The sequence below is a fragment of the Pseudoliparis swirei genome, chromosome 24, assembly GCF_029220125.1.
Source record: "Pseudoliparis swirei isolate HS2019 ecotype Mariana Trench chromosome 24, NWPU_hadal_v1, whole genome shotgun sequence".
NCBI lineage: Eukaryota > Metazoa > Chordata > Actinopteri > Perciformes > Liparidae > Pseudoliparis > Pseudoliparis swirei.
The window spans coordinates 1,474,878-1,488,272 of NC_079411.1; the positions used below are offsets into that span (position 1 = coordinate 1,474,878).

At 42.1% G+C, this 13,395-nt stretch overlaps 1 protein-coding gene across 2 annotated transcripts in view; it reads right to left on the reverse strand.

Annotated features, from left to right (window-relative positions):
• Positions 1-5,503: 5,503 nt before the first annotated feature.
• The window catches only part of LOC130190737 (MORN repeat-containing protein 4-like), a 14,009-nt gene continuing 6,117 nt past the window's right edge, over positions 5,504-13,395 (reverse strand). Inside the window, exons 3-5 of one of the 2 annotated variants that reach the window (XM_056410300.1) lie at positions 9,826-9,940; positions 7,318-7,427; positions 5,504-5,760 (exon numbers count right to left, since the gene is read on the reverse strand). In XM_056410300.1, the coding sequence (XP_056266275.1) occupies positions 5,579-5,760; positions 7,318-7,427; positions 9,826-9,940 (407 nt within the window). In that variant the 3' untranslated portion in view covers positions 5,504-5,578. The remainder of the gene's footprint in view (positions 5,761-7,317; positions 7,428-9,825; positions 9,941-13,395) is intronic. The other variant, XM_056410299.1, reaches the window with a different exon arrangement.

Consider the following 13,395-nt stretch of genomic DNA (forward strand, 5'->3'; position numbering starts at 1 on the left):
GGAGGGAGGGGGAGGAGGAGGTGGGAGGAGGAGGGGGATGGGGAGGAGGGGGAGGAGGGTTTCTGACAGCCGAGCTCCACAAATAATCGCCAGACCTGCCGAGAAGTGTGATCAGAGTTCAAAATCCCTCTCTCCGTGTGTGTGTGTGTGTGTGTGTGTGTGTGTGTGGTGTGTGTGTGTGTGTGGTGTGGTGTGTGTGTGGTGTGTGTGTGTGTGTGTGTGTGGTGTGTGTGTGTGTGTGTGGTGTGTGTGTGTGGTGTGTGTGTGTGTGGTGTGTGTGTGTGTGTGTGTGTGTGTGTGTGTGTGTGTGTGTGTGTGTGTGTGTGTGTGTGTGTGTGTGTGTGTGTGTGTGTGTGTGTGTGTGTGTGGTGTGTGTGTGTGTGTGTGTGGTGTGTGTGTGTGTGTGTGTGGTGTGTGTGTGTGTGTGTGTGTGTGTGTGTGTGGTGTGGTGGTGTGTGTGTGTGTGTGTGTGTGTGTGTGTGTGTGTGGTGTGTGTGTGTGTGGTGTGTGGTGGTGTGTGTGTGTGTGTGTGTGTGTGTGTGTGTGTGGTGTGTGTGTCGGCGGCCTCTCTCATCTCCGCTGCAGACGCACAACAGAAAGAAGAAGAAGCTCATAATCCAGTTTAGTTTCATGCATTTTCTTTATTTCTTTATTGTTCCTCCGTGGATTCTTTTTAAAAAGCCCAAAGGCTGCTTTGTATTTTAGTGTGACATCATCATCATCTTCATCATCATCATTATCATCATCAGAAATAACAATAGTGACATTATGGCTCCAGGCTTCAGTGTTAAAGGTGCAGACACGGGGACAGAAGCCACCGCGGGAAACGATTCACCACGAGGTCCAACAACGCGTCAAGATTATATTTACCACCAGGGGGCGACTCCTCTGGTTGTATAGAAGTATATGCTTCATGTGTTAAAGCTGCATTCTCTCTCCTGACCACCAGGGGGCGACTCCTCTGGTTGTATAGAAGTATATGCTTCATGTGTTATAGCTGCCTTCTCTCTTCTGACCACCAGGGGGCGACTCCTCTGGTTGTATAGAAGTATATGCTTCATGTGTTATAGCTGCCTTCTCTCTTCTGACCACCAGGGGGCGACTCCTCTTTCGACGTGCGACCCCAAACCGACTTCCTCTCCGTTTGCCGTTTACAAAATGTAAAATATTTCCTGCATAATAATAAAAGCTTTAACGTGTTTCTCTCTGTGTTTCGATGAAGAAGAGGAAGAGGAGGGTCCTCCACCGACACACACACGTCGGTAACAGTGCACTTATTGGAAGTCGCTTTGGATAAAAGCGTCTGCTAAATGACATGTAATGTAATGTAATGTAATCTAATGAAAGTCAGGCAGTATTACTCATATTTAAAGCACAGTAGATGTTTTTTGTTCAGGCACTTGTTGAACTCCCTCTGCGTCTTTAATAATTAAAAATATTGATTTTCTCACTGGTTGAACAACAATTAGAGATATTTAGTCTTTCGCCTCTAAATCATGTTTTTACATTCTACTTGAAGTGTTTTGACACATTTCTTGTAATTAAACAGTCGTAAACAGTCCATTAAAAAGGCGATGATCGCCTCCAAAATAAATTAATTTAGCATCCTTCAGGGTTTCTATTTGTACATATTCATGTTGTTTGATTCAATTAGAGACAAATAGGTTTGAAACGTACAGATATATACTCAACTTTACACTTAAAGGAACAGTATCATGTTTCACAGTCAGATGAGAGGATTGATGTTATCGGCCCAAGAGGGGGTTAGCTTAGCTTAGCACAAACTGCTAGCATTCTGTAGCTCTAATGTTAACAATTTATATTTCCCTGAAAGGAATAGTTCCTAGTTTTTGGAGATAGAAGAAAAAAACAAGCCGTATCTCCCTGTTTCCAGTTTTCATGCTAAGCTAGGCTATGCTAAGATAGGCTAATCGCCCGCCAGCTGCAGCTTCATATTTGGTGGCTAACTTCATCTTCTTTGTCCAGAAGCATCAGAACAAAACCACCACTGGATATATTTCGTGGACTGTACATTTGATTTCCTACTAAATCTTCACAATAAAAGTTCCTTCTTTTTAATTCTTCCTCTTCCTCCCTGCAGTGAAACTTGTTTTATTGAAGAGTTGCTAACGAAGGTCTGAGAGCTCGACAGGGAACATGATTTTCGTGTAAAGCCTTCACAATAAAAGCCCGTTTTATGAGTAGACACTGACCAGACTCCGCTAATTCTGGTATAACTGCATTTCCTGTGAGTTCTCCACAATAAAAGCCTCTTGTTATTTTATTTTTTTAAAGCTTTGTAGCTTTAGATTTTCTTTGCAATTGCAATTGTTTGGCGAACAATGGAATCTATATATAACCCATGTACACCATGTAGGCGTTAGATATTATATATATATATATATTGAACTATTTACATTTCTCTGCCTCTCCTCTCTGCTCGGCATTATCTGCAGTTTAGTCAAAGTTTCACTGAATTCTCTTCACGCGTCTGGCGCTCGGAGACGAATCCGTCGCGGCTTCCTGATTCGTCGAGGAGCTCAGAAATTTTTCGCTTTTTAAGGGATCCGTTTCCAGCCGAGTGGCGTCTTTGGGGGCAGGATTTAAAATGACACGCGTTTTTATGAAATATCACAATTCAAAGCTTCATTTCGGTTGCTTTTTTCCCCGTGATGCCTTCAAGGACCATCGCTAACATAGTTTTCCAAGCTAAAATGTACAAGTTTTGGCGAATTTCTCTAAAGAATAACGTGTTTCTCCATCCCACCGGCAGTTTTTTGGGGTTCAGAAGGTTTGAACATAGACGAGCGTAACCACGAGCGAGGAAGCGTTCCCTTAAGCTCTTTGGACGACTTGTTTCATCACTCCACTCGTTATTGCAAAGATCTCTGGTAACATCTGCCCCCTCCTTCAGAATAAAACTTCTAGGCTCCGTTAGCGGTCGTCTGATTGATAAATGTCTCAACGTTGAGCCCGAAAGGCGGGAAAAGAAAGGCGGGAAAAGAAAGGAGGGAAAAGAAAGGAGGGAAAAGAAAGGCGGGAAAAGAAAGGAGGGAAAAGAAAGGCGGGAAAAGAAAGGAGGGAAAAGAAAGGCGGGAAAAGAAAGGAGGGAAAGGAAAGGCGGGAAAAGAAAGGCGGGAAACAAAAGGAGGGAAACGAAACGTTGCGCTCTCTTGAGACCGCCGATGGAGGACATCAGACTCGACAGTGAAACCTGAAGTCAGGCGGCGTGAGAAAAACAATTTCTTTCTTTTTCTTATTTTTTCATGTTGATGTCAAACGAAAACTTTTCAAGATGAGATTTTTTTTTTAAGGGTTTTGTGGTCGAGTTCAATAAGAAACAATGTACAGAAGTATAAAAACTACACACGTCACAAGGTTTTTGACACAGTGCCCCCCCCCCCTCTGGAACCCACCTGAGCTGAAGGCAACAGTCAGCTCCATTTAACGGTGTCTGTTTATATCCCAGAGCCAATTAAAAGGTGTGAGATGCCTCCATCGGTGCCATTTTCGATGTTGCTGTCAAATCGTTCAGTGGGGGAGACGTCACCCCCCTCCCCCCTCCCCCCAGCCTCTCACCCAGAACCACATCCTAAATTAATCGCACTCTGAGATAATCACATAACCGACAATTAACTCCATTTCCAATTTAAAACCCCTAACCCACCCACCAGCCCACAGTACGACACACACACACACACACACACGCACACACACGCACACACACACACACACTCATTACACCGACACAGGCTGATCCCCAGCAGGCACGACGCACATATTAAATATGTTACTTAGTGCTTTGTTAGGCTCACCACGGCGACGCTTTGCATCTCTTTTTTCTGCTTTTTTTCCTCTGAGAGCGGTGTGTGTGTGTGTGTGTGATGTTTTGAGATTAACACACTCACACACACATTGAAAGTGACATCATCGCTCTAGGATTCGAAAAGAAGAAGAAGAGAACCATCAAGTTGCGTAACGGAGACGTTCACACGTCGCTCTCTTTTCTTGGTTCTTTTTAGCGCCGTCGTTTCCCGATGACTTTGAAGTGACGTTGAATTCCTCTCTTCTCCACCAGATTCTAGTCGCATTTCTGCCCAACTAAACGCATCTTTTTCTTTCCCCTCGCCGCTTTAAAGACGTAAAGACGCCCCGGTGGTAATGAGCGCCGCGTCTGTTTTGCCGGGTTCAGACGGTTTAAATGGGAATTCACGTGGTGACATCACCGCGTTGCCTTCGCTGCTCCGTCTTTTAAAAGGACTTCTCATCGCGGCAGCGTGAATATATCTGCCGGGTTCCGTCCCTGCAAGAGGTGGAACACTTATGGATATCGATTAGCCTTGAAAAGCTTCACTCGTCTTTTAAAGGAGCTGAATTCATAACTTTACACGACAAAGCAGAAGCAGGGGCTCGTTACATCATCATGATGTCATGGAGTGTGTGATAGTCTTAGGCCACTAAGTTGGAGAGCCCCTCCCAGGGGAACACCGCTCTCTGGCTAACAGTGGCACATTAACATCGAGGTGGAAACTCCAAATGATTTTATATCTCCTTTTAAGCTCAGTAAAAAAAAAGCGTCGTTTTAAAGTTTCCTCAGCACAACGTTGGTGTTTTGATGGTTAAAAAAACCTGCAAAAAGTGGCGTTGATCAAGTGAAAACCAAGATGTCCACTGGCACTTTTTCCTGATGAATCAGCAACAAACGACAGCCGGTCCGTCAGGTGTACGTCGACGTCTGGAGGGGCGGTTCTACGGAGCGTTACCGTGCGCCTGAAGGCACCGTCCGGTTGAAAGGTTGACGCTGTGAGGGGAACCATGTGACCACTGATCCTGGATCAGCTGCCGCCTGTTGGCACTGTGTGTGGTTGGCACTGAGGGCGACGACCGCGCTGACCTGGGGTCAGACGTGAGCTGTAACGGCACTGAGTGAAAGGAGGCAGAGAACCCAGGAAACACTGATTTGGCAACTTGAAGGTGGAAAAGATCTGAACTCCTCTGGTTGTATAGAAGTCTATGCTTCATGTGTTGAAGCTGCATTCTCTCTCCTGACCACCAGGGGGCGACTCCTCTGGTTGTATAGAAGTCTATGCTTCATGTGTTGAAGCTGCATTCTCTCTCCTGACCACCAGGGGGCGACTCCTCTGGTTGTATAGAAGTCTATGCTTCATGTCTTAAAGCTGCATTCTCTCTCCTGACCACCAGGGGGCTCCTCTGGTTGTATAGAAGTCTCTATAGTGACTCTACTTCTCTTGATGTATTCCCTCAGTAAACATTGTAAACATGAGTTCATGTCTCAGTCTCTAGTTTCAAGTCTTCTTCTATACAGCATGATGTCATCATTTATACTTTATGGTCATTTAGAGAACTAAAACCTTAAAAGATTTTAAATTGAATAATTACCAAATCAATGTTTATGTGTTTCAGGAATGAGAAATTAAATCATCTCCTACTGTACCGACGGAACGGAGGAGATGAAGACGAGAATTAGACTAATCTCGTCATCGATAACAACCGGCTATAGGAACTGGGGGGGGGGGGGGGGGTGACAGCGGTGCATTGTGGGAGATGGAGTCCAGCGTCACATGGCCAGAGTCCGGGCCGTGGCGGCTGCCGCCTGCGCCCTCTGCACGGCTCCCTGGCTGCTCCCCGTCCTCATCAGCTGGTTGGTCTCAAACAGGCCCTCGTGGCCGCCGCCGCCACCGCCACCGCTTCCGCCGCCGCCGCTTCCACCGCCGCCGCCGTCCAGGAACGTCAGCTCCCCTGGACCAGAAAGACTCTGTGTGATGTTTTGACGCATGCAAAGACGGACATCGAAGGCCACGCCCACGTCTTTAGGACCACGGCGAGCGAGCCGCTCCCCGGCACGCCGTTCGGCGGCGTTACGGTTAACATGAAACCGGCTTCGTGATAAAAACTGGCCTAAAAAAAAAGTCACATTCTCTAACACTGGAACTTGGAGAGGACTTCTGAATACAAAGAGAGTTCCACTTCCTCTTCGGCGAGGACACTTCGTCCCCAGCGAGGACTCTTCTGTCAAGGGAAGGAATCTCCGAGTCGAGAATCTTTGTGACTCTCGCCTCCTTTTGTTCCTTTTGAAAATATGAAGTCCACAAAGTAAAAGTCTCCTCGGCGTCGCTTCACCTTGACCTTCTGTCGGCCCTGTAAAGAGCTTTGTGTATCTGTTACTGAACTTCTGGCTAATGTTTGACGTAATAAAACTCGTTTAAGGAACGCGGCGCTTCCCTTTGAACGCCACTCTTCTGGCACTTTGAGCTCAAGGAAGCCGGATCAATCTTTTCTTTTTCGTTCCGTCTCTATTTTCACAGGCACAGAAAAATGAGCCAGTTGTCACGGTTTTCACAAATAAAATAAAAACGTGTTGATTACCCTCCGAGAGACTCGACACACGGCGAGCCGCGGTCCAGACAATTAACACGTTTTACTGTTTAATATGATTAAAAAGTATTTATAACAATTAGTCAGGGAGAGAGAGAAGCGCCACATAATTTGGATGGAAACGCATTAAAGTGAAGAAACATTAAAGTGAAGAAACATTAAACCTTAAAGTAAAGAAACATTAAAGTGAAGAAACATTAACACAAAATCCGACTGAGAGGCGGAAATAAACCTCAAGAAATGTCTTCAAAAGTTTAACTTCTTACGATTACCTGCAAGGACAAAAGTATAAGCTAAAACATATACTTAAAGTAAACTACTAAATACTCATTATGCAGTCTAATATATATTATAATTATGGATGCATTCAAAATAACCGTGAAGTCAAACTTTATCGTAGCCTATGTGCTACCACCGGTTTATTTCACTCAGGATCAATAAAGTTGTTTCTTGATCGATAATAAAACTCATAATTTATTAGTTGGTTATATTTTGTATATATACATATATCTATATATATAGATATATGTATAAATATAGATATACAATATATATTTGAAGAACCAAAGTAACAAAAAGTTGCGGAAGAAAATTCACATTTTTGGATCTGAATTTGATGGAGAAGTAAAAATGTACAAATACTCAAGTAAATATGTACAAATACTCAAGTAAATATGTACAAATACTTAAGTAAATATGTACAAATACTCAAGTAAATATGTACAAATACTTAAGTAAATATGTAAAAATACTCAAGTAAATATGTACAAATACTCAAGTAAATATGTACAAATACTTAAGTAAATATGTACAAATACTCAAGTAAATATGTACAAATACTCAAGTAAATATGTACAAATACTTAAGTAAATATGTACAAGTACTCAGGTAAAGTACAAGTCCAGAGCAGTGAGGTCTCACCGTAGCCGTCCACGCAGCCGCCCTTGAACTCGCCTTCGAACGTCATCCCGTCGAATCGGGCGAAGACGCCGACGCCTTGAAACTTCCCCTGAAGGAACTCGCCCTCATACCTGGAAAATACGACAAATAAATTTATTAAAGAGTGAATTCAAACTAATGTAAGAACAAAGGAAAAGAGCGTCTCTTTGGCTTAAACTGTAGGGGGCGCTGTTGCGGTGCCTGGCGCTGTAATCCGTAGTTCGGTTACTTTTTGCAGGTTTAACGTACCAAAGAAACACTTTAAAGCTTTTTTTTAAAAATTGTAAAGCACTAATAATTTTTCAGGAGAGAAATTAAAAAATTAGATTCACCGACATGCGAAGAGTTTATCCAAATTACGCTGTTTTCGGAAGGTTTTCGGATACAGCGCTATTACGCCATGTACATTGAAGTACGCCCCCTGGTGGTCAGGAGAGAGAATGCAGCTTTAACACATGAAGCGTAGACTTCTATACAACCAGAGAAGTTCCAATTTTTTCTAAATATACGTAACTAATTCAATATTTCTTCACATGATATTTGTAGGTTATTTTTATGGTTATTCACTATTAAAATAAATAAGTTAATGGAACTGCTGAATGTACACAAATAAGGACAAAACTCCAAAGTTTCAAAGCTTTCCTCGTTTAAATGTTTTTGCATTTCTTTGTTGTTGATTCTCTTTTATTCTGTTTCTTAAAACTCATTTAAACTTTTAAAAGTTGTCCAAAAGCTGCATTTGTATTACATTCAACCCATTTAAAGCTTCTTCTTCTTCTTCTTTTTTCACTACGTTCTGGCTCTTCTTTCTTTTCCTTTTCCTTTAATTAATAACTCAAACAGGACAATGTGGCTTCACTTCAAGGTCAAACAGCTTCAAACGGAAAAGAAACCGGCGAACAAGAAGAGTTCAAACGCTTCGGGACAATAAGCGAAGTGATTCATTCATTACAAGTAATTAGTCACACGGTGACATTCTCCTGCGCCTGATTTATTTTATTATTACTTTTTCTTTTTTTACTCCCAGATAATTTAAAAAAAGGGATTTTGATTCATCGCCCAGAACCCCGGCTGGTTGACGAGCTTCTCCTTAACCCGCTGAGGAGACGCGGACTCCTCCTCGGTTCATTTCAGGTCCAAGGACCCGGGAAGTATTTGGAGACAAGTCTTCATTCAGCCTTTTTATTGTTGTCTTTTTGAAAAAGCGAGAGAAAAAAATGAAGAATTGAGTCCACGGATCCTCCGGAGCGTTCTGAGGACCGGCGGCACTCGAACGCCTCACAAAGAGCGTGAATACACGTCGGGGTCACCGAGCCGCGTCCTCTCCATGAACGCAGCACTTTCTTTCTCTTTCTTCTTTCTTTTTCAACACCAAATGAATGAAAAGGAGCGTAAAAAGAGTTTACGACGACAACAGACTCCAGTTAACGATCGAAACGCGTCAAACAGGTGATGACACTTTTTAATTTAATTTTTAAAAAATGTTATTCGTTAAATATTATTAGTGTTCAGCTTCTTAAATGTGACTATTTTGTTGCTTTGTGCTATTATTCAGAAGCAGCAGAAGTTTCATGTCGACCCGACGCTGAGATGAAACACAACGTTTGAATGAAGAAGTTTAATTTATTGATCCTCTTCAGTCGGCCTGTCGCTGCACGTGCATGAAGATGGAGCCTTTATGGAAATACAACGCACGATATGAACTAAAGCAAACACGTTACGACACATTTTTCAATCAAAGTCGTGACATTTTTTTAAAAGATTTGGTGTTTTACGGTTTTTAGATCAGAAGATTTCTGCTCTTCGTCTCGTATCGGTGGAAAAATGTACATCTTACATTTTGTCAAAATAACAATGTTATTGATCCATCTATTCAACATGAATATAACATTATATATATACATAGATATAAATATATATATATACACTACCATTCAAAGGTTTGGGGTCACTGAGAAAAAGAAAAGAGATTTCCTTTTTTTTCAAAGCGCTGTTTTTATCAATGAAGATGACATTAAATTAATCATAACTCTCTACATGTTAATGTGTCCATGACTATTCTCTGGTGTGTAATGAAGTCTCTACAGAGGTGTGTAGAGGCCCATCTCCAGGGTTCTAATGGTACATTGTGTTATCTCCTTAGAAGACTAGCGGAGGGGTAGAAAACCCTTTAAACCCTTTGCATGTGAGCGCAGCTGAAAACAGTTATGCTGGTGAGAGAAGCTATAAAACTGGCCTTCCTTTGAGCTACAAGAACAATATTAATATTTCCTATAAAAATCATTATTTATAACCTCGTTGATGTCTTGACTAGATTTAATATTTAAAATTAATTTGATAAATAAAAGTGAGAGTTTTCATGACCCCAAACTCTAGAACAGTCGTGTATCTTGGTAGAACACGCAGCAAGAACACGTATATATAATATAATAATAATATAATATATTAATAATACTAATTATAATATAATATAATAATAGTGTAGCAGACCTGGAGCCGTCGGGGAACACCAGCACCCCGACGCCGTTGAACAGGCCGTTCTCAAACTGCCCCGTGTAGCACGACCCGTCGCTGAAGGTCAGCTGACCGAGGCCGTGACGCAGACCTGCAATACACACACACACACACACACACACACATATAAACCCTATATTCAAACTCTTCAAATGACCCACGCAATCATCTTCAAATATTCTCAACAACAAACTGAACCTCCGAGGCACAAACAGGATCATTGGTAATTAAAAGTGTCAAAAAGAAACAGAACAAAAGAGAGAGAGTTTGTGTTGATTCACCGTCACACGAGAAGTGAGTGTTGTACATTTAACTTTATTAGCACGTATTTTATATGTTTTATTTAATTTAACGCTGGTAACGAAGTCTCAAAAACAACAAAGTTAAATTGCAACGCAAGGACATTTTCATAATTATGCAAATGCATATATATAGGGTGAGACCACCTATAGGGCGTGTCATTCATAAAACATTTATTTACTCCTCGTTGAGCACGTCCATCGGCTTCTCCTGAGGACGCATTGTTGTTGTTGTTGTTGTTCAGACAGAGGTCTGTTGTTTCCTGGAGTCTTGGTGGACCTCCATCAGCTCCATGCAGTTCACACACCTGACATGAACGCCGGTGACCGCAGTGACACTCTGCCACCACCGGGGTGTCACTGCGGGTGAACACAGGTGTAATTAATAACAATAATGATGATGGGGGGGGGGGGGGGCTCTGGTACTGCGGCAGCGCACTCAACAGAGAGGGAGCGTAATTAATTAAATCAATTACACCTGCGGTCGCCCTGCAGCGACACCTCAAAATGGCCTCCACACTGGATTATAGAAATGAATATGCATTAAAGGGACAGGCGCACAATTCAGAACCAACGCAGTTATGAACGTTAATCAAAGATCAATATACAGGTATATAGAAGTATATATATAAAGATAATATATGTATATTATTTTATATATATATATAAAGATTATATATATATAATTATACATATATAATAATATATACATATTATATTATATTTACATATATATACATATATCAAATAATATAAAACTAAATATATATATTATCTTTACATTTATATAATATTTATATATACAGATATAGTCTATAGTCAGGAACGTGAAAATAGCGAAGCCACGGACCAGAGTCGTGTGCCTCCCGGGGGCCAGAGCGGGCGACGTGGAGTCTTGTTTGAAGCTGCTGGCTAAGGATAAGCGGAGATACAGTCAGATTGTAATACACGCCGGTGGTAATGACGCCCGAGCCCGCCGCTCGGAACTCACTAAAATTAATGTGGAATCGGTGTGTGCTTATGCCAAGACGTTGTCGGACACCGTAATTTTCTCTGGCCCTCTCCCAAATTTGCAGACAGACGAATTGTATAGCCGAATGTCGTCTTTCAACCGCTGGCTGTCGAGGTGGTGCCCAGCGAATAATGTGGGCTACGAAGACAACTGGAAGACTTTCTGGGGAAAACCTGATCTGATGAGGAGAGACGGCATTCATCCCACGTTGGACGGAGCGTCTCATTTCTGCGAATATGACCAAGTTGATCACCGGACTTAATCTATGACAACCCAGGGTTCAGATCAGGAACCGGGAGCAGAGTTGTAGTTTAACACCCTTCTCTGCTCTTCCATTCGAGCAGTTACCCACCCTTGACTTTAGAGTAGAGACTGTGTCTGTCCCACGGCCACTTCAATTAAATAAATCAAAAGTAAGCAGAAGAGGAGTCGTACACAATAACCTTATACAAGTTAACACAATTATTTCAGCAGTGCAACAAAATAGGTCTATTAAATGTGGTCTCCTAAATATTCGATCTCTGTCATCTAAAGCTGTGTTACTGAATGATTTAATATCAGATAATCACATTGATTTATGTTGCCTAACTGAAACCTGGCTGAGCCATGAAGAATATGTCTGCCTGAATGAATCGACTCCTCCAAGTCATATTAATACTCACATTCCTCGAGGCACCGGTCGAGGAGGTGGAGTAGCAGCCATCTTTGAATCGAGCCTATTAATTAATCCTCAACCAAAATTACACTACACCTCATTTGAAAGCCTTGTTCTTAGTCTTTCACATCCAACCTGGAAAACACTACAGCCAATTCGATTTGTGATTCTGTACCGCCACCAGGTCCATATTCAGAGTTTATATCTGAATTCTCAGAATTTATATCAAGTTTGGTTCTTAAAACCGATAAAGTTATTATTGTTGGAGATTTTAATATCCATGTGGATGTTGATAATGATTGCCTTAGTGCTGCATTCATCTCCTTGTTGGACTCGATTGGCTTCTGTCAGAGAGTACAGAAACCCACTCACAGCTTTGGCCACACGCTTGATCTTGTTCTTACTTATGGCGTTGACATTGAGCATTTGAACGTCTTCCCACAGAATCCTCTTCTGTCAGACCACAACCTCATAACTTTTGAATTTATACTACCGGAGTGTACTCCGTTAGTCAAAAGTTTCTACACTAGATGTCTAACTGATAGTGCTGTAGCTAAATTTAAAGAAGCGATTCCTTCTGTATTTGATTCGATACCACGTCTCAATATAACAGAGGACTCCTGGTCTAACTTTAGTCCGTCCCAGATTGATCATCTTGTTGACAGTGCCATAGGCTCTCTGAGAATGACACTGGACTCGATAGCCCTCTGAAGAAGAAGACAGTGAGGAAGAGGAGGTTTGCTCCTGGTATAACCCTCAGACCCGCAAACTGAAGCAACGTCACGAAAGCTTGAACGCATATGGCGTTCAACTAATCTCAAGAATCCCGCTTAGTTTGGCGAGATAGTCTTAAAACATATAAGAAGGCCCTCCGTAATGCCAGAGCAGCCTATTACTCATCAATAATAGAAAAAATAAAACAACCCCAGGTTTCTCTTCAGCACTGTAGCCAGGCTGACAGAGAGTCACAGCTCTGTGGAGCCGAGCATTCCTATAAACCTTAGTGGTAATGACTTTATGAACTTCTTTAATGAAAAGATTTTAACTATTAGGACAAGATTAATAATCTCTTGCCCATAACCAGTGCCAATCTGTTCTCAAGTGGAATGGCCTTGGAAACCGCTGTATGCCCTGGTGTATATTTGGAGGATTTTCTCCTATCAACCGTGACCAATTATTTTCAACGGTTTCTACTTGAACACGTCTACCTGTCTCTTGGACCCCATCCCGACGAGGCTGCTTAAAGACGTTTTGCCTTTAATTGGCGGCTCTCTATTAGATATTATCAATGTGTCTCTGCTAACAGGCCACGTCCCACACTCCTTCAAGGTGGCTGTTATTAAACCTCTCCTGAAGAAGCCCACTCTGGATCCAGAGGTATTGGCTAACTACAGACCGATCTCTAACCTCCGCTTCCTCTCCAAGATCCTTGAGAAAGTGGTCGCAAATCAGTTGTGCGACTTTCTACATCATAATAGTTTATTTGAGAAATTTCAATCAGGATTTAGAAAACACCACAGCACCGAGACGGCACTGGTGAAAATTACAAATGACCTCTTAATGGCAGCAGATAAAGGACT